The sequence below is a fragment of the Balaenoptera physalus genome, assembly GCF_965194825.1.
Source record: "Balaenoptera physalus genome assembly, chromosome: 8".
Lineage (NCBI taxonomy): Eukaryota > Metazoa > Chordata > Mammalia > Artiodactyla > Balaenopteridae > Balaenoptera > Balaenoptera physalus.
In genome coordinates, this window is record NC_138887.1 from 68,950,664 (window position 1) to 68,972,787 (window position 22,124).

The window sequence follows — 22,124 nt, forward strand, 5'->3', positions numbered from 1 at the left end:
TAGATTTAGAAATCAAAATGTATGAGGCATAGAAACCAAATAATTAGGTAAATTGTGTGGCACGGTGAAAAGATAGAACATAACTTCCAGCTGCCAGTCCCATATCCAGCATCACACATACCTCAGGCCATCAAATAAAACTACGAAGATGGTTAACACCAGCAGGCTGCAGGGTGAAATGGAGTAATGAGGAATTTTAGGCACAGCAGACTTGGGCTAAAGTCTTATCTTTACCCTTTTAACTTAACCAAGTGGTTTAGTAAATCTTAATTTCTCTAAGCATTCTTTTTCCTCATCAAGTATAAAAAAACTGGATAACAAAAACACTTGCCTTATGTACTTCATAGGGCTAAAGATGGAATCTAATGGAATAGCATTTATGAGAGAGTGCTTTGTAGAATGTAAAACACTATAAAAACATATTATGTGAAAAAAAGAAAAAAAATAACTTATGTGATTTTTGGTGATTCATAAATCCCTTCATATGACTTTTGGTGACACAGTTTTTTTTCATGTGGAATATAGATTTTTGTATTACATAACTGTGCACATTAGCTTGGAGTATTTCACAGTAGAAGAAATAAAATGATTGCTCCAAATAATCATGATCAGTTATAAGTTTGTTGCTTTTCTTTTTATAGTGATACAAATTATTAAATATGTAATGAAAAATGCTGCTACACACACTTTGCTCTCATGCAATTTAAAACAGAACAGAATCGTTATACACTTTAACTAATGGTAATATATATTTACATAATCATGTTTACTGTTAATATTCTTATTTCCACTTACAGAATCTGTTTTAGATTTTTCAGCATGGTGTTGTTAATAAGCAGGGTAATGTGGCACTTATTTGTCTTTGGCAAAAAAATAAAAACTAAATTGCTTAACTTTTTGTTTAAGTAGAAAAAAACATTTGCTAGCATTTTCACATTTTTTATATTTCTCTTCCATGTCTCAAACCCAGGCAGGAAAAAAAAGATGGCTATAATAGTATTTTAGACCATTATGAAACCACATACCTTTTCAAGCTAAGAGAGCCACTGCTTGGATGAAGATACTACTTCACATCTGACAACAACTGGAGGAAGGAAGTACCCAAAAGAACACCCATCACGAGGGCCCACAGGTTACACCAACGAGCCATGAGCAGCCTGGGGGCACGTTTCCCAGTGTGTGTCAGCCTTGCAGCTTGCAGACCACTATATCTACACATTTTGAAAGTGTGTAAGAAACTAAATTTCAGATGTTTCAGGAGTTTTACCCAGTACTTAAGAGATAGCCTGCACTGACAATATCCTATTATACACTGAATCACTTTAATAGTGACCTCCAAAGTCATTTCCTCGAATATTCTTTCACATCAATAACTTCTCATCACTTATTTCATTATTCTGGCCTTCAGAAGGCTTTTATGTAACCTAAAATGTCATGCATGGCAATAATATAAAGCAGCCAGGCTTAGAGTTCTCTTTTAAAGCAAAAAAACAGAAATATATTTATACAGTGTGTACACTATCATAAATAAGAATCTCTTACATTGTGGAACCCAAATTACATAGGTACCTCAAAAAACGCTTGAATACTTAATTAATTCTAAAGTCCAAAGGAAAAATTCAATAGTACCTAATGAATCTTAAATTATGTTACTTTTCCTGCATATCTAGGGTTTTCATGGGTATGAGGTATGAATTTTCTTACACTGTTTAACATACTCAGTCCCCTCCCTCAAAAAATATGCTGTTAATTACATGGAACTACAAAATCAACATTTTTCAGAAAATAACTTTGACGTTAACAATTTTTAAATATGGCAATATCATCATTAAGTTTGGGAAACTGTAGATTAAAGTGTTTGACACTGATTTTAGGGCTTGCTAAATAACAAGATTCTGTGTGTGTGTGTGTATTTAAGTAGATCCCAGTGAAATACATGGGGCGACACTCTTAACTTACAAGTTTCCTTTATGGAAACTTAAAACATTTCATAATTAAAATAAAGTTTTAAGTGGCTGGGTTTTCAACCAGTCTACAAAACTTATTTAAACAATAGAGCAGATTAACTGTATTTAGGATTTAAATACAGTTACATCTTAAGTGCAGAATAGGTAAGGTTGTGGAAAGAAAAAAGAAAGTTTCCTTTCCCCCTTCTGACCAAAAGCTCAACCTAAGTAAAGCTGAACATAAACAGGAGACACAATATTGCAATTAGGATTCAAAGTAAGATGGATCTGAGTCTATCTTTCATGCCACAAGACCCTAAAAAGCACTTCATCTCCCAAATCCTTAGGTTTCTCCTTTGTAGGGTGGTGACAGTCACAGATCCATAAGACTGTTGAGAACATCAAAAGCGAAAATGAATGTAAAACCCCCAGCACAGTGCCCAGCATAAAACTCAATACATTTTAGTTGTTGGTTTTTAGTATTGTGGTCATACTTGTCTTAAACATTATTTCAGCTACCTTTTTGATCCCTCACTCATCATCTCAAATCCACAAGTGCCCTCCTGTTTCCTACCCTGTGTCCCTCCACTAGATCTGCTCTAACTCCCGTGGCATGCCATGCTTTGAAACATCTATCACCTTCCCACTGCTGTGAAACATGCAAGAAAAGAGGAGAATTTACTTCTGCTAGATACTGTGAGGAAAACAATCTGATTAAATTAATCCATTAAAGTATGTAAGAATCTTAATTTTCCTTGAGATATTGGCATATGTGGGGGGAAAAAAAGGCAAGCAATGAAAAAGCAGTGTAAGAAAAGAGAAACTTTAGGAAATATTCAGGGAAGTTATTTTTGTACTGGGCAATAGCCACAGAGGCAGGTTAATACTGTCAGGGAGTCTACACCTTCCCCACTCTAACTGGGAAGACTCTGTAAGGAATTTCTACAGCATAGAGCTCCCCTGCTCCCGCCTCCCCAACTCTGATTTCAGAGATTCACTGGAACATTTTACTTAAAATAAGCCAAACAAACTTCAGTGGTAGCAACAAAAAGCACTTCACTAGAGAGAGCAAAAGGATAGGAGATGAAGTAAATAGAAAAAGACAAAGGAAGGCGGAGATGAGAAAGGCAAAGAAATACTGGGAAAGTAAAGAAATAAAGGTGGAGTGGAGAAAGGAAGAAGAGGCAAGGCAGGGCAATCATAAGTCATGAATGACACCAATGTGCCTCATTCTCTAAAAGAGAACAGGTTAATCTACGCCTTAGCTCCCCCAGAGAAGTTAGGCATGAAATGCCCACAGAGTACTGCATATATGCACCCTATTTTGTGGTTTATTGAAGAGGACCTGGGATGTCTCCACAAGAACTGGGACCAAGGGAAATCTCGCTCACACAAAGAAGAATAATTTTAAAAGTAAGTCTTAATCAGTTGATAAATACTGCAGGACAGTGAATTTCTTACCTTTTATGTGGCAACTTCCACAGAATATAAAATGATCAAATGACATCTGCTCTGATATGCACATTTTTAGCTTCACAGATACATTTAATTTTCTTTTAAGATTTGAAAGACACGTTTTCACATTATTTTTGTTCATTTCTCTTTCAATGTTACTGATTTTAGGGGCCAAACTAATTTTTCTTCCTCTCAATTTAATTAACCAATTTCGGGAGAGGGAACAAGTATATTTTTGAAATCTGTTTTGTAATGTTTTGTGGAAAAGTTAGTCAAGTATACTAAGAAAAATCTGGATTTAACTGAAATATTGCAACTAGACATACTACCAAATATGAAACAAAAATTCCAATTCTAAATCAGCTGAATACATTATTGACCCCCAAACCATCAGTTAAACAAAAGAAATTATATTTGCATTGATGTGTGAATCTGCATCCATTCTTGGTAGCATGTAATATATGCAACTGCTTGGCTCTAGCTGTCCTTGTAGCCACATTACCATATTATTCAAATGTATCTATCATTTATATGTAAATAGACAAGATGAATGGCTTCTTCATAAGACAACAATTTTCAAATGACAAACAGACATAGGCAGACATTAGCAAGATAAAAATGTTGTAAATATTCATTCTATTATATATTTTTAAGGAAAAATGGACACTATTTCAAATGTGTTAAAAAGTAGGGTGGTAATTACAAAATGGGGTCTTAATACATTCACAATACCAACAGCTATTCTTCTCAATAAAGGTCTCTACCAATGTCATTTGTATCTTGTAAATTACATGTTCTCAGATCCATCTGTGAAAATTGGGATGTTAATTATCATGGTTACATTTCATGGTTCCACAGTTAAATGCTGAAGTGGTGCTACACAAATACCATATGTTTTTCTAAGAGAAACGGAGAAAGATTAATTATGAGTTCAAGTCCAAGTCTCAACACAATAAGATCATTACATTGTCTGCTATGCAAATTGGAAGTTTTAATTAATAGCTGAAATACTAACCGAGGGGAAAAACTATGCAGTCTAAATTGTAAGTATCAGGCTTTTCTCCACAAAAATCATCCAAATAAGGATGCTTTTGAGAAACCAAGTTATAAATCCAAAGAAAAAAAATTTTTGTTGTCTGTGAACTTCCTTTGATGGAGTGATCACCATCATGCTGTTTAATCCTATTTGATAAACCTAAAAATTACAGTGTATACTAGTAACAAATAGGTTATAAACAATATATCTGATGAAAATTCAACTGAACATTTTTTCTGGATTTTTCTTTAAGATACATCTCATTCAAAATTATGCAAAATTACAAGTCTCGTGTACTCAGATAAAATACTCACTTCAGTACAGCTAACTAAAGACAAAACTCTATGATAATACTATAAGAATTTTATTCATATTTATAAAATCTGAACTCTCATTTTACTCACCACATATTCAAACACAAGTGTCAGCGTCTCCTTGGTGTGGATAATGTCATGAAGCAGCACTATGTTAGCATGTTTCAGTCCTTTTAACAGAGAAGCTGTAAAATAAAGTGGACAGAGACAATTTATCATGGGTAACAAGCAACTGATTTGTTTCATTATCATTTTGGTACATCATCAGAAGAAATATACCTATTTTCTCATTTTCCAAGCCAATAACAATTCAGAATCAAGGGCAGAGGAACAAGGTTTTCATTTAGATTAAGTTACCTCCAATTAGTTCACCTGTTATTTGTTATTAATCTTTAGTTAGATTCCATTATGGTCAGAGAACATACTTGGTTTGGTTTCAATTGTTTTAAATTTGTTAGGGTTTGTTTTGTTACCTAGGATATGGTTTATCTCCATATGTATGAAATATATATTCTGCTGATATTGGATGGAGAGTTCTATAAATGACGATTAGAGCCTGCTGGTTGATGGTATCATTGAATTCTTCTACAGTATATATTTGCTGATTTTCTGAATAGTGGTTCTATCAATGACTGAGAGAGGGACGTTGACATCCCCAACTGTAACTGGCAATTTGTCAATTTCTTATTTGAGTTCTGCCAGTTTTTGCTTTGTGTGCTTGGAAGCTCTGTAGTTTACTATATATACATTTAAGATTGTTATGTTTTCTTTGTGAATTGGCCCCTTTTACCAATATATAATGCATCTCTTTGTCCCTGGTAATTTTCTTTACTCTGAAGCGTTTTGTCTGATATTAATATAGCCACTCCAGCTTGACTTTGATTAGTGTTCATATGATATATCTTTTTATATTTTTTTTCTTTTGGCCTACACCAATGGCCATTCAGGTAGAATACTCAAAGAACAGAAGCTTCCTCTATCATTGTTAATTATTTTAGTAGCACCGTGTCTTCGATTTTGGTTTTTGGTATACAACCTGAAGAGAAAAAAGAAACACAAAACACATTTTTTTGTGTGTGTTCTGTCAGGAACTTGTAACTGCTCATTTATTCATCAAATATTTATTGAGAACCTAGTTAACAGCACGGGTGGCCCTGGACAAACCTCAAACTCTTGATACTCAATAATGCTGCAAGACCACCTCTTTAAAAAGAGATTTATAACACAAAGCATGAACCCTGCTGTAAACTCTGGAATTTGGGTGATAATCATGTGTCAAGGTAGGTTCATCGCTTGTAACAGATGTACCACTCTGATGAGACATGGTGATAGCAGAGGAGGATTGGGGTGGAGGGTAGGGAAGGGAGTATATGAAAACTCTCTGTACTTTCCACTCCATTTTGCTGTGAACCTTAAAACTGCTCTAAAAATATAAAGTCTATTTTAAAAACTAAAAATAAAAAGATATATCTATGTTTTAACATACTAAAAGAAAAAGCAAGTCTAGATTGTTTAATATTTTACTGAAATAAAATGGTATTTTAGATATGGAATCATCATGCAAAGAGGCTATACTGGGCAGTCCCCAGAGAAGGCAGAGGTAAAGCCTGTAGACTGTTACATTCTCGTATGACCCCAATTAATGTGAGCTCCTGTTTTTAGAGTTATTATTGCTATGAGTTTCCACTGTCTTCACCAGGCAAACCTATTTCAGGACAATATAATATATCTTTAATCCAAAGATGAACTTCAACAAACACTTAATTGGTCCAGAGAAGGCCATTCAGACTGAGAATACTTGGTGTGGCTGGTTCCAACACCAGAAGACAACAAGAAGTGTGTTTCCTCCGAAACTGAATCAGCAGCATCAGTGTGTCGTCCAAAGCCAGAGAGGTCTAAGCTAACTATCATGGGGAGGCCCTCTCTTCCGCCTCACATATATCTGCCGTGGGCAAGTTAGTTTTACACACTAAAAACCTTATAGTAAAAATATCTACAAATTTATTTTATCTGAGCTTTGTAAATTAGCACTCATGAGAAAATAATTACTAAAAATAACAATAAAATCACAGCACACAAACTTTGAAGAAACAACCACTACATAGATGTACAATAGAGTTTAGTACTGTTAATTCCAATAATTTACAATCTTCCTTCTTTTAATTATTCAAATATTTCATTATATTTTCATTATTCAACCGTCAGCCTCAAACAAGTAAACCTTTATTACATAGCTAATCCCCAGGCATTAATCATTAATCCGTTGGGGAACCAACTGCACATGTGCTCAAATTTTAAAAAGGACACTTGGACCTACGCTAGTCTTCTGAGGCAGACTCATCCTCAAAGATCAAGATTTCAAACCACAACAGGGTATTTGGAAGTGATGGCCAGGTACAGTACTTCACACCTAGCCTGTGCAGGAATATGCATAGGTAAAATGAGTCAAGGACCTCATGAATATTACATTTATGAAAGGAACCTAGCTTTGTGAGGCAAGTTTTGGAAACATATAATATCTTTTGTAATCCTGTCTGATTTCATTTTTCAAGTTATCCCTTCAGTTTGTCAAATTCAGTGATGATATTTATCAGCAACAACTCCAAAAAGGTACTGAAGCTTACAATTCATTGAATATCCCATCCCCAGAGAATGCTTTCTGTTGTTGCTTTTTTTTTTTTTATTACTTTTCTCCCATTGCCGCCTTTCCTCTCTTACCATTTAGACCTAAACTGTTTCTCATTTCTCAAAGTAACATCTTCACACCCATCATTTCTCATTGTGTTTTTCCTACAATTTCAGTAAAATCAGATCTCTGCCATCATTTATCCTGGGAAAAAAAATACATCTTCCTGATGGTGACCAATATTATAGCACAAAAGTCATGTCATTTTTTACATGACATTTTTGACCATTTCTACATGAAGACTCAAAGCCTCCATATTTCATTCTATTAACTCTCAATTATTACAGATTTTAGATTTCTAACTATATTTACATACACTTTTAAAACCACACTATCAGTTAAATAACTACCAAGAACTGTATTTGAAAATAAGCGCTTTTTCTTTTGAGATTAACATAACGAATTTGTATTTGGAAAAGGCTAAAGCCACTAATTTCAAAGCTGATGGCAGAAAAATGACATTGAAGGGCAGAAAACCAACCACAATATCTACCAACATGAGGGTAGGTGACAGACCTGACTAACTTGGAGGCTGCCAAGGCAACAGCCGCTGCTCCAAGCCAGGTGCGAGATACTGTCACTCCTGCTGTTACCAAGGCAAGTGAGTCTCCTGGGCTGCCAAGTCAGTCCAGTGATTAACACCTACAAGTCCTAGAGTCAGTATGTCTCCCTTTTCAAGACAAGCACTGTCAAAATACTACTCCATGTAATCCTAATAATATCTCAAATATACCACGTTATTTTCTCATCGTTTACATACAAAACAAATCCTGTAACACTGGCGTTAGTCATTCTAGCACGCTTCGTTTCCCCACAAGTTTTAAGCAAACATATGGCAAACATTTTAAATTCATTTCACCAGTGAGGCTTGAAAAGGTACAAACGTACATGACATAAAAGACTTGTAATTAAGGGTGAGGGTAAAAATGCTAACAATAATTCTGGGGCTGTGATGTCGAAACAATACAGAAACAGAAAAACACTGTTGCTCATAAAGATAACTGCCTTTGACAAAGTCCCAGTAGGACAGGTGGACAAAGGGAGTCCTCCCTTAGTTTAGTAGCAGGATTCAGACACCCACTGTCTGAAGGCATATAGAAACCTTGATCTCCCACTTTCAGAATAAACATCCTAGGTTTCCACTCTGAGGTGGAAGAGTTAAATTTCTTCTAAATGCTAATCTCATCATGATTAAAATAAATTTTGAGTTATAGAAAAATTCAGAGTGTGTTCATTTTATAACGTTTTCACTGCAGCGGTTATTTTAAAAAGCAATGTTAACAAAGACAAACAAACAAAACCCTTCTTTACTATTTCAAATATTCTTGTAAGTCATTATTTGACATCCTACTACTACGAAAGGAGAGATCACAAATAATCACAACCCATCCTTGCTCACTCCCCCTTTAGCCTCTGGAAAGAACTAGTGCATTCACATTTTCCTCTCATCATTTTTATGTGTCCTTTTTCAGTGGGGTGGGCTGGAGGGGCTGCTACTTGATTTTTCTAGAAGACAAAGATTACTACCTATTAAACCCAAGAAGCCAACCATATTTCAAGCTACAACCACAACAGACATAAACCTTTCCTTGAAGTCCAGAGCTAGATAGCTCTAAGGCTGCTGAAATTCACTTTATACTAGAAATAATAGTATACTTTCTTTTTTTAATTGAAGTATAGTTAATTTACGATGTTGTGTTAGTTTCAAGTGTACAGTGAAGTGATTCAGTTATACATATATGTGTGTGTGTTATACATTCTTTTTCATATTCTTTTCCCTTATAAGTTATTACAAGATATTGAGTATAGTTCTCTGTGCTATACAGTAGATCCTTGTGGTTTATCTATCAATATAATATACAGTAGTGTGTATATGTTAATACCAAACTCCAAATTTATCTTTTTACTTATTTCAATAAGTTCTACTTCTCACTTACTTGTCAGTGGATTCTGAATATTTTCATAGCGAAAATATTCTGAATGGGAAAAACAAGGGGGTGAACAGCAACAACAAAATAAACAGAGAAAGACAAAAGTGCTTGTTTAACTGTGTCTGTGATGAGGAGGTGATCTAGACAGAGAAAGGCACTCGTGCCTGCCCTGAAAACCAATATGCAGCTCCAGGTTAACTTAGGCGTGGTTCCAGAAGGTGTGTGGCCCACTGTGGCTACATAATAGGAGAAATGCTGTAGTTCTACACAGTTCTGGACCTTCCCCTACATGAGATCTGATCTGATAAACACACACACACACACACACACACACACACACACAAAACCATAAACTAATAAATGAAAAGGTAGGAGAATCAGGTTAAAAAATGGAATTGTATCTTTGACTCCATTTTTACTTTTTATACTTTTACACACATACATACAAAAGAGTCAACTCTTTGTTATGGGGAAAGAGGTCACAGCTAATCCAAAACACAAGGTTAAACCACATGTGATGTCGAATAAACTTAACTTAGCTAAAATCACATTAAGGATTTAGAGACATGTTTTTTGTTCACCACATGCTATCCAAATGTGGAAAGATAATACAAAAGGTTAGGAATACTTTATACGTATCACATAACTTGTTTTCTATCCATCACAAAGTCTACTGTTTTTACTTGCTCCATAGCTGAGGTTTTCTATTTGAGGATGGACAGAACTTCAGTCCCACTGCGTATCCCCCCTGCTCTGCTCCCCTCCTAATTTCCCCATCACAGACCTGAAATGTGGTATTGGAATTACAGCCTCAGCCAGCCCCTCTGCCATCACTCCCTGTGCATCCACCACTTGACTACTGGCAAACAGCAGTCAGCTGGGGGCTATTTCCATGTTGCAGCCTCACAGGACCACACTGACAGCTTGCTAAACCACTCAAAGCACAGGTTCCTCTAACAGTATAGCTTAACCACGTGAAACTGCCAATATTTGACATTTTTGACCTAACTACACAGCAATTTCGAGTGATTCAACCTAATAGAGTTTACCTGGTTCAAAGCAATTTTAACTTCTTCACAAATGCATGGTTACTCTTCCCACTGTTAATATTCAAACTAATTAATCAGCCAATAATTGACTGAATAGAAAGAAAAAAAAAAAGGAAGAATCCGTTCATCAAACTATGGTTAAAGATGAGGGGAGGGATATAGAAACAATTTAATTTTGTATGAGTACCTTTCTATATCATTTGAATTGTTTATGATAAAGATATATTCCTTTTATAATAAAAGAGATACCTGGAAAAGTTCTTTATTAGAGTGGATTGGCTAAAGAGAACTGAAATAACACTATAAAAGGTACACTGATGTTTAACTACACAATTAATGTGCAGCTACAATAATGAATCATTATAACTACAGTGTGATCCTTAACCACTAATCCCTCTTCATGAAGGTATTGGTGCAAATCCTTGCATTATAAGCGTCTATTTTCCTGTCCTGGAACATGACACGCCCCGTGTCAGCCTCTAATTTGCACTCATGTCACACGTTAATCAAAAATGTTGAAACCATTTCTTGTCTAAGTGGTTACTTCCCTGCATTAAGATTAATTTACTTATTGCAAAAGATTCCTAGTTTTGTCTCCAACTACTCCCAGTTGAACCTGTAAATGAGCCACCAGCTGCCTTTCCATGCTCTAGCTAATCTTGTTCCAATTTGCCAGTGGAAAGATCCACACATATGTAGGTAGTACATGAATGCGAGATGTGGTTCTTCTCAAATGTAAACATCTCACTAATAACTTCAGCAGAAACACATCTTGCCAAGCAACAGGGTTGGAGATAGTGGTAGCTATGCTCCATGGACTGTCTTTAGGCAGGAAAGAGACCACTTAGGAGCCGAGGGTTAATGGAAGACTTGACAACACAAGAGTTGTTTTTTGTCTGGCTGTAAAAACTAGGTTGAAAAGCTGTTAGGCAATTTACTTTATTTGAACTATTTTACACTTTGTTACAGTGGGTTACATGTACAGTCAGTAAGAATAGTACAAAGTATGCAATAATTTAAAAAAAAAGATAATGTGGTTTGGCACCAAGCCCCTTATGTCTTCTGGTGAAGAAAAATAAACATTTATATCATAATAGCTATCTTTGTTTGACTAGACTTAAACAACCTCTCCTTACATGAAACTATGTGAATAGCTATTATTGTATTCTTTTACAAAAATTAAGATAAGTTGAAAATCAGAAAATATACTCCTTGCCATGGCTGCAAGTCCCAGTGCCTAAGGTCCTGACCTTGAAAGACACCAGTCAATCACTATCAGGCTCCTCCACAGAGCAGGGTAATTTTGCAGACACAGGAGGTTCCACCCCCTCCATCTCACAGCCACAGCCACAGGCCCACCATGAGGTGCTTCTCAAAGTGTGGTCCTTCAACCACCCACATCAAAGTCAACTGATGCGCCTGATATCAATGCCAATGCATCAGGTCCTATCCCAAACCTACCAAATCCAAATAGACGGGGGTGGGGCCCAAGAATCATCCAACAAATATTTAATATCTACTATGTGCCAATCACTAAGCACAGGAGAAACACAGACAAAACTTTTGTTCCCATGAAACTTATATGCTGTGTTTCCACCAAGCTTTCTATTCAATCCTTACGTATCCTAAAGTTTGAAAATCACTGTTTTGTTATGGTTTTGATATATAGGAATGTGTAACATACTTACTGAGTGTGTGTGTCTGTTTACACACTTAGTTACACTGCAATTTACTCACTGTTCCACAAGCAAATCAATAGAAACAACAATTCAATCAATCATTTCATTTACCTAGTATCTACTTCTGTCTCTGTCTCTGTCTCTCTGTGTCTCTCTCTCACACACACACACAGACACATGCACACAGCCAGTTAGATTCCACTGAAAAATATAAAGTCTTGAGCTAGAAGACAGAATTCTTTATTCTGAAAATTTGATGGTATTTTGATGTGTGCGGATTTTCTCCTGCATTTCAAAAACCCCAAAACTGTGAGCTCATATTTGCAACATGAATAAAATGTTAAGGTCATGGTTATAAGACCTTTTCAATCCCACAGCAATTTTTAAAATCTGTGAAAGAGTAAAGTTTTATGTGAAATGTTTGCAATACGTACTGCCTCAGAACCAGTGCTTTGATAAACAGATACAATCAGCAGGTCTGGAGATACTGTAAACAGATTATGAGCAAAAAAGGGAAGACAAGTGAAAGACTAAAAAATGAATATGAATCTTGGTTGGGGTTAATTCCTACCCTTGAATGTCCCCTGACTTGAAGTTTCAAACATAATACCACTTCATATGACTGAATAACAAAGTCAAAGCTATAAAAATGACGAATGAGAGCATAACTCAGTGGAAAGCGCACAGCCCCAGAGCACCATGTTTCTCACAGAATTCGTTCACCTTCAGGCAGTCATGTCACCTTCACTTCTACTTCCCCAGGACAGAACTGAGCCAGCTGTCCCTAGGCCTGGACGAAGCCTTGAATTCCTTCATGCGGCCTGTAATCAGTGGTGGCCCAGGTGGGAACCCAAGTTCAACTCAGCAAGTGAGCTCTGCCACTTCTGGGAAGGTCGCTAACACAACGAGTCCCGGATTGCTTCCCTCCCATCGGTGCTCCCTCCTGCTCAATGTCCGATAATGCTCAGCTGCTAATGACACAACACTTGGCCGGCTCCAGCACCACTTACATGTTCAGGTTTACAAGGTACTTAAGAAAAGCAGTTAAGGATTCATTCAGGAATTGCCTTCCAACTGCACGGAGGCAGGACTGGCAAACGCCATCTCTGAGAGCTCTCACTGCTCTCCTGTTTCACATAACCTCGGCTATGGCAGCATTTGAAGGAGACTTTTCCATATTTGGAAATACATGAAAACAAGACAGGAAAACAAACATACCTATAAAAGGTAGAGTGACATCTTAAGTGTTCAGTATTCAGAATCCTATGATGATGATAATAAAACTGTTTATGCAAAATGGTATTTAATGAGTTTGGGGAGCAGTTCCCAAACTTTTCTGAAAACAAGAACTTTCTAAGTCTCTTCTACACTAGGGAAGTCACTGCAGCACAAAAATAGTAACTTTTAAAATTTTTATTAGAGTCTCATCTTTTTAAAGTCACTATCTACTTGTCAGAAACTGGCAACATCTTAGAAGTACTAGATTTCATGCAATGTATCACAGTTGCTTAAGATAAAACACTAACCACTGTGATAACTATACGAGTCAAGTAAAAGACAAGTAAGTTGTACATGATATATTTTATGTTTCTAAATTAGCAAGGTAACTTCAGACTGTCACTATAGTTAAAAAAAAAAAAAAAAAGCCATGCAAGAAAATGACAAAGGGAAAAAAAAATAGTACTATGGTGTCAAATTTTCTAGGAAATTTGTATCTCTGTCTCCACCACCACCAGCCAGAGGAACTCGGGGAAGGGATAATTTGGCCCTGCATTTATCAAGGTGGGCTCAACATTTGAGCCTCAAATGTTGTGACTGTGGAGGGGTTTTTTTAGTGTCTCTTCAAGGTGTACACTTGTGACTGGTAACAACAATAGCTCCCGCTCATACAACTTGCCTTTCCATACATGAAGGCAACTCCTGAGGACTATGGAGCACATCCGCCCATGATTAGCGTGACTGCCATTTTCTCAAATGTATTCTACCTCCTTTGACCCACATTTCCCTTTTTAATAAAACTTCATCTTGTTTCACATACATCATACACAAGCACATACATACACATATATATAAAATCTTAGTGCATTAAAGACATCTCTGTTTGACTTAACACAGGGTGACTGAATCATCACGCACAATTCAAACAGTCCTCATAGAATTTCAAAGTGAGTGTCATCTTCAAAAGCATCTAAATCCAACCCTTCATTTGACAATTGAGGAAATTATAATAATACACAGAAGTTTGGCCATAGGATTCAAACCCTGGCCCCCTGACTCCTGATACAAGAGGATTCTGTTTCTGTCAAAGTAAGCATTACCCACTCTCATTGTCTTGGTTTTCTCCTCTTCATTCCTAGTGTTTTGCTGTGATTGTGGTTTCCCTTTATCTTCGTATCTTTCCAGGTGTTGGGGGCAGAAAAACCTGAAGCTAAGAAGACTCGAAGAACATCAGACATGACAGACATATCTGCACAACTCTTCACTTGTAGCAACACCACCTGGACTAAAGAGGTTTCAAAAGAGAGTAAGTAAAGAAGAAAGCGGGGGGAGAACTGCTGTTCAAATTGGCGTTTTAAAATCGCCTTTATCTGATCAAGTCACTTCTCTTCTTGAAATCTTTCAACGGCTGCTTAACAGGACTGCCAAGGACCTGCGCCAACAGGGCTCTTGATGGAGCTCCCCACGCCCCCAGCTGCTCCAACTCCCTCCACACTGTGAACTCCAGCTACACAGCGCTTCCTCCAGATCTCCAATTCACCACTTCCTCTCAGACCTCTGGGGTGTTGGCTCTTCTGCTCCCTCCCCCATAGCGTCTGAGCCTCAGACATCCCTACCAACTCTTCAGATCTTAACTTAGCTATCATTTCCTTTGGAAGTCTCTGCTGACCCCAAGCTCAAGTTAGACATATTTTCTATCAGTCCCTGAGCACCGTGAGTTGTCCTGTCCCAGTGTTACAATTACCTGATGACCTACCTCCACCTGTCTGTATCCCCCACTCACAATATGATTTGCTCTCACTCCTGCTGTGCTCATAGCACTCAATGCAGTGCTGAGTTTATAGAAGATGCCTATTAAGTGCAGCTTGAATAATGTATGCATGAACAAGAAAAATAAAATCCTTAAATGATCTTCCATAAATCGCTGCCAGCAACGCAAGTTCTTAGGATTGCACTCTGCTGTGGATTGGTTATCTTATTATAATGTGTTTAGTTCAGCCTGGATATGTTGATCAAAATAAATCCACTCTCAGTTTTGTAATAACTGACAAACACACTGAGGCTATATATTTCACTGAAGCAAAGAAGCAAAGAAACATCTTTGCTTTTAAAAAGAAGCAAAGAAACATCTTACAGGGTTATTAGGAGTTTTCCTTTCATAAGTAGGTGAAATGCTATAAACAATGCTATAAGTAAAAAGGCATTATTTTCTTTATCTCCACTCATATTTCAGATTATGGAAAGATGATAAAAGATGTGTTTGAAACTGTAATTTATTTCTAAAACCTCATATTAGAAACTAAAATTACATCCTAACACTTTTACCCAGCATGAGATAAGTTCATAAACAATAAGGTGGTAGCAATGAGAAAAGGAAGAAGATGTTCTCAACCATACGTGGGTTTACAGCAGAGTCAAATCCAACCCACGGACTTGGTTTGTTTGGCTGTGCAATGTCTTAGATATTTATGAAGTATTTAAAAATCGGAGGATTTCATATAAAATGCACAACTTTGGCTCTTCAGAAATAACAGATGTGGGTAAAAGTTGTGTGTCTGGAGCTACACAACTGGCCCCTTACACAAGACATCACTATTATGGTTCCCCATCCTCCTTTTTCCCCCAAAGTGATAGAGGCTCTTTCAGCCTGTTATTTGATGAGCCTCTACATTTGTGATCTCTGAATTAATATTTTGCGAGTAAAAATCCAACATCACTTTGATTGCATGAGCTAAAGTACAATTATGAGGAAACTGGAAGCAGTCAATTCAAAGAGGGTTTTATGAGTCCCACAAACCAACAGAGTAAGAAAGGGTACTAGAAGGAGAACAAGGAAGAAGTTGTTACTACAGGAAAATCACAATTCCTACCAAAGAAGAATAGACTGAAATGAAATTATACCCATTTCAAACTGTTCATCTCAAAGCTCCAACGAGACCCACTAGGTGGAATAGGGACCCCTTAAGGTTAAGAGCACAGGACTTCTTTTTCACATCGTTTCAAACATAGATGCATTGACTGAAAGATCTAAACAGACCCTGGAGGACATTTAGTCCAACTGATGCACTTTTTCAGGTAAAATTTCATGGCCCAGAGACTGTCAAAAGCCATACGATTTGGTGCGTCACTTCCCCTCTCTAGCCCCTTTTTCTCCAATTCATTCTCAGAGACTGATAAAAAATGTCAGGTAGGCATTAAACGTCTGATATTTATATCCTAGGAAAATGAGAAATAAAGAAACAAAATGGACTTATTCAAGGTAGCAAGCTGGGCCAAGAGCCAGATCTCTGATTCCCAAACCATTATGCCAGGCTTCTACCCGTAAAACTGCAGAGCTTAACGTCCGCCAGAACTACAGGCAATGCTCGTGATGGCCTGATAGCCCCTACCCGCAATGCACAAACAAAAGGACTGAATGGGGAGGAGGGCAATTATCAGGGAGGGAACCTAAAGCATGAATCTCAGAGCAAATTACTCCAAATAATATTTCATATTGACAAGGCTGTAAGGAAATAGACTCATACACTTTGAGGCCGTATGTTATTGGGGTGGGAAAGGAGATTGGTCAAAATCTATCAAAAGTTAAAATATGTCTCATGACAGGGAGCTTCAAGATGGCGGAAAAGTAAGACGCAGAGATCACCTTCCTCCCCACAAATACATCAGAAATACATCTACATGTGGAACAACTCCTACAGAACACCTACTGAACGCTGGCAGAAGACCTCAGACCTCCCAAAAGGCAAGAAACTCCCCACGTACCTGCGAAGGGCAAAAGAAAAAAGAAAAAACAGAGAAAAAAGAATAGGGACGGGACCTGCGCCAGTGGGAGGGAGCTGTGAAGGAGGAAAGGTTTCCACACACTAGGAAGCCCCTTCGCGGGCGGAGACTGTGGGGGGCGGAGGGGGGGAAGCTTCAGAGCCACGGAGGAGAGCGCAGCCACAGGGGTGTGGTGGGCAAAGGGGAGAGATTCCCGCACAGAGGATGATGCCGACCAGCACTCACCAGCCGGAGAGGCTTGTCTGCTCACCCGCCGGGGCGGGCGGGGCTGGGAGCTGAGGCTCGGGCTTCTGTCGGATCGCAGGGAGAGGACTGGAGTTGGCGGCGTGAACACAGCCTGAAGGGGGTTAGTGCGCCAGGGCTAGCCGGGAGGGAGTCCGGGAAAAAGTCTGGAGCTGCCGAAGAGACAAGAGACTTTTTCCTGCCTCTTTGTTTCCTGGTGCGCATGGAGAGGGGATTAAGAGCGCCGCTTAAAGGAGCTCCAGAGACGGGCGCGAGCCGCCTCTATCAGCGCGGACGCAAGACGGGCATGGGACGCTAAGGCTGCTGCTGCCGCCACCAAAAAGCCTGTGTGCGAGCCCAGGTCACTAGCCACACCTCCCCTCCAGGGAACCTGTGCAGCCCGCCACTGCTAGGGTCCCATGATCCAGGGACAACTTACCTGGGAGAACGCACGGCGCGCCTCAGGCTACTGCAACGTCACGACCTCAGGCTACTGCAACGTCACGACGCCTCTGACGCCGCAGGCTCGCCCCGCCTCCTCCGTACCGCTCCCTCCCCCCCCCCCCCCGCCTGAGTGAGCCAGAGTTCCCGAAGCAGCTGCTCCTTTAACCCCGTCCTGTCTGAGCGAAGAACAGATGCCCTCAGGCGACCTACACGCAGAGGCGGGTCCAGATCCAAAGCTGAACCCCCGGGAGCTGTGCGAATAAAGAAGAGAAAGGGAAAACTCTCCCAGCAGCCTCAGAAGCAGTGGATTAAAACTCCACAAACAACTTGATGTACCCTGCATCTCTGGAATACCTGAATAGGCAACGAATCATCCCAAACTGAGGGGGTGGACTTTGGGAGCAAAGATATATATATATTTTTCCCTTTTTCTCTTTATGTGAGTGTGTATCTTTATGTTTCTGTGTGTGATTTTGTGTGTATAGCTTTGCTTTTACCATTTGTCCTAGGGTTCTAGCTGTCCGTTTTTTTTTTTTTTTTTATTACTTAAAAGAAGTTTTTTTTCTTAATTATTTTTTATTTTAATAACTTTATTTTATTTTATTTTACTTTATTTTATTTTTTTTTTTATCTTCTTCTTCCTTTCTTTTTTTCCTCCCTTTTATTCTGAACTGTGTGGAGGACAGGCTCTTGGTGCTCCAGCCAGGCATCAGGGCTGTGCCACTGAGGTGGTAGAGCCAAGTTCAGGACACTGGTCCACAAGAGACCTCCCAGCTCCACGTAATATCAAATGGTGAAAATCTCCCAGAGATCTTCACCTCAACGGCAAGACCCAGATCCACTCAACAACCAGCAAGCTACAGTGCAGGACACCCTATGCCAAACAACTAGCAACACAGGAACACAGACCCACCCGTTAGCAGAGAGGCTATATAAAATCATAATAAGGTCACAGACACTCCAAAACACACCAGCAGACGTGGACCTGCCTGTCATTTTGGACAGATCATCCAAAATGAAAATAAATAAGGAAACACAAGCTTTAAATGATACATTAAACAAGATTAAACAAGATGGACTTAATATTTATAGGACATTCCATCCAAAAACAACAGAATACACATTCTTCTCAAGTGCCCATGGACATTCTCCAGGATAGATCATATCTTGGGTCACAAATCAAGCCTTGCTAAATTTAAGAAAATTGAAATCGTATCAAGTATCTTTTCCAAGCACAACACTATGAGACTAGATATCAATTACAGGAAAAAATCTGTAAGAAATACAAACACATGGAGGCTAAACAACACACTACTTAATAACCAAGAGATCACTGAAGAAATCAAAGAGGAAATCAAAAAATACCTAGAAACAAATGACAATGAAAACACAACGACCCAAAACCTATGGGATGCAGCAAAAGCAGTTCAAAGAGGGAAGTTTATAGCTATACAAGCCTACTTTAAGAAACAAGAAACATCTCAAATAAGCAACCTAACCTTACACCTAAAGCAATTAGAGAAAGAAGAACAAGAAAACCCCAAACTTAGCAGAAGGAAAGAAATCATAAAGATCAGATCAGAAATAAATGAAAAAGAAATGAAGGAAATGATAGCAAAGATCAATAAAACTAAAAGCTGGTTCTTTGAGAAGATAAACAAAACTGATAAACCATTAGTCAGACTTATCAAGAAAAAAAGGGAGAAGACTCAAATCAATAGAATTAGAAATGAAAAAGGAGAAGTAACAACTGACACTGCAGAAATACAAAGGATCATGAGAGATTACTACAAGCAACTATATGCCAATAAAATAGACAACCTGGAAGAAATGGACAAAGTCTTAGAAATGTACAACCTTCCGGGACTGAACCAGGAAGAAATAGAAAGTATTAACAGACCAATCACAACCACTGAAATTGAAACTGTGATTAAAAATCTTCCAGCAGGGGCTTCCCTGGTGGCACAGTGGTTGAGAATCTGCCTGCCAATGCAGGGGACATGGGCTCGAGCCCTGGTCTGGGAAGATCCCACATGCCGCGGAGCAACTGGGCCCGTGAGCCACAACTACTGAGCCTGCGCACCTGGAGCCTGTGCTCCGCAACAAGAGAGGCCGCGGTAGTGAGAGGCCTGTGCACCACAATGAAGAGTGGCCCCCGCTCGCCGCAACTAGAGAAAGCCCTTGCACAGAAACGAAGACCCAACACAGCTAAAAATAAATAAATTAATTAATTAATTAATTAATTAATTAAAAAGAAAAAAATCTTCCAACAAACAAAAGCCCAGGACCAGATATGGCTTCACAGGTGAATTCTATCAAACATTTAGAGAAGCGCTAACACCTATCCTTCTCAAAGTCTTCCAAAATATAGCAGAGGGAGGAACACTCCCAAACTCATTCTATGAGGCCACCATCACTCTGATACCAAAACCAGACAAAGATGTCACAAAAAAAGAAAACTACAGGCCAATATCAATGATGAACATAGATGCAAAAATCCTCAACAAAATACTAGGAAACAGAATCCACCAGCACATTAAAAGGATCATACACTATGATCAAGTGGGGTTTATCCCAGGAATGCAAGGATTCTTCAATATATGCAAATCAATCAACGTGATAAACCATATTAACAAATTGAAGGAGAAAAACCATATGATCATCTCAATAGATGCAGAGAAAGCTTTCGACAAAATTCAACACCCATTTATGATAAAAACCCTCCAGAAAGCAGACATAGAGGGAACTTTCCTCAACATAATAAAGGCCATATATGACAAACCCACAGCCAACATTGTCCTTAATGGTGAAAAACTGAAACCATTTTCACTAAGATCAGGAACAAGACAAGGTTGCCTTGTCTTGCCTTGTCTCACCACTATTATTCAACATAGTTTTGGAAGTTTTAGCCACAGCAATCAGAGAAGAAAAAGAAATAAAAGGAATCCAAATTGGAAAAGAAGTAAAGCTGTCACTGTTTGCAGATGACATGATACTATACAAAGAGAATCCTAAAGATGCTACCAGAAAACTACTAGAGCTAATCAATGAATTTGGTAAAGTAGCAGGATTCAAAATTAATGCACAGAAATCTCTTGCATTCCTATACACTAATGATGAAAAATCTGAAAGTGAAATTAAGAGAGCACACCCATTTACCACTGTAACAAAAAGAATAAAATATCTAGGAATAAACCTACCTAAGGGGACAAAAGACCTATATGCAGAAAACTATAAGACACGGATGAAAGAAATTAAAGATGATACAAACAGATGGAGAGATATACCATGTTCTTGGATTGGAAGAAGCCACGTTGTGAAAATGACTCTACTACCCAAAGCAATCTACAGATTCAATGCAATCCCTATCAAATTACCACTGGCATTTTTCACAGAACTAGAACAAAAATTTTCACAATTTGTAGGGAAACACAAAAGACCCCGAATAGCCAAAGCAATCTTGAGAAAGAAAAACGGAGCTGGAGGAATCAGGCTCCCTGACTTCAGACTATACTACAAAGCTACAGCAATCAAGGCAGTATGGTACTGGCACAAAAACAGAAATATAGATCAATGGAACAGGACAGAAAGCGCAGAGATACACCCACACACATATGGTCACCTTATCTTTGATAAAGGAGGCACGAATCTACAGTGGAGAAAAGACAGCCTCTTCCATAAGTGGTGCTGGGAAAACTGGACAGCTACATGTAAAAGAATGAAATTAGAACACTCCCTAACACCATACACAAAAATAAACTCAAAATGGATTAAAGACCTAAATGTAAGGCCAGATATCATCAAACTCTTAGAGGAAAACATAGGCAGAACACTCTATGACATAAATCACAGCAAGATCCTTTTTGACCCACCTGCTAGAGAAAGGGAAATAAAACCAAAAATAAACAAATGGGACCTAATGAAACTTAAAAGCTTTTGCACAGCAAAGGAAACCATAAACAAGATGAAAAGACAACCCTCAGAATGGGAGAAAATATTTGCAAATGAAGCAACTGACAAAGGATTAATTTCCAAAACATACAAGCAACTCATGCAGCTCAATATCAAAAAAGCAAACAACCCAATCCAAAAATGGTCAGAAGACCTAAATAGACATTTCTCCAAAGAAGATATGCAGATTACCAACAAATACATGAAAGAATGCTCAACATCATTAATCATTAGAGAAATGCAAATCAAAACTACAATGAGATACCATCTCACACTGGTCAGAATGGCCATCATCAAAAAATCTACAAACAATAAATGCTGGAGAGGGTGTGGAGAAAAGGAAACCCTCTTGCACTGTTGGTGGGAATGTAAATTGATACAGCCACTATGGAGAACAGTATGGAGGTTCCTTA

General features: G+C 38.2%; 1 protein-coding gene across 4 annotated transcripts in view; it reads right to left on the bottom strand.

Annotated features, from left to right (window-relative positions):
• CDK14 (cyclin dependent kinase 14) overlaps positions 1-22,124 on the bottom strand; it is a 563,146-nt gene that overhangs the window by 311,805 nt on the left and 229,217 nt on the right. For all 4 annotated transcript variants that reach the window (XM_082471983.1, XM_082471984.1, XM_082471986.1 and 1 more), the window contains one exon: positions 4,842-4,936. In XM_082471983.1, the coding sequence (XP_082328109.1) occupies positions 4,842-4,936 (95 nt within the window). The remainder of the gene's footprint in view (positions 1-4,841; positions 4,937-22,124) is intronic.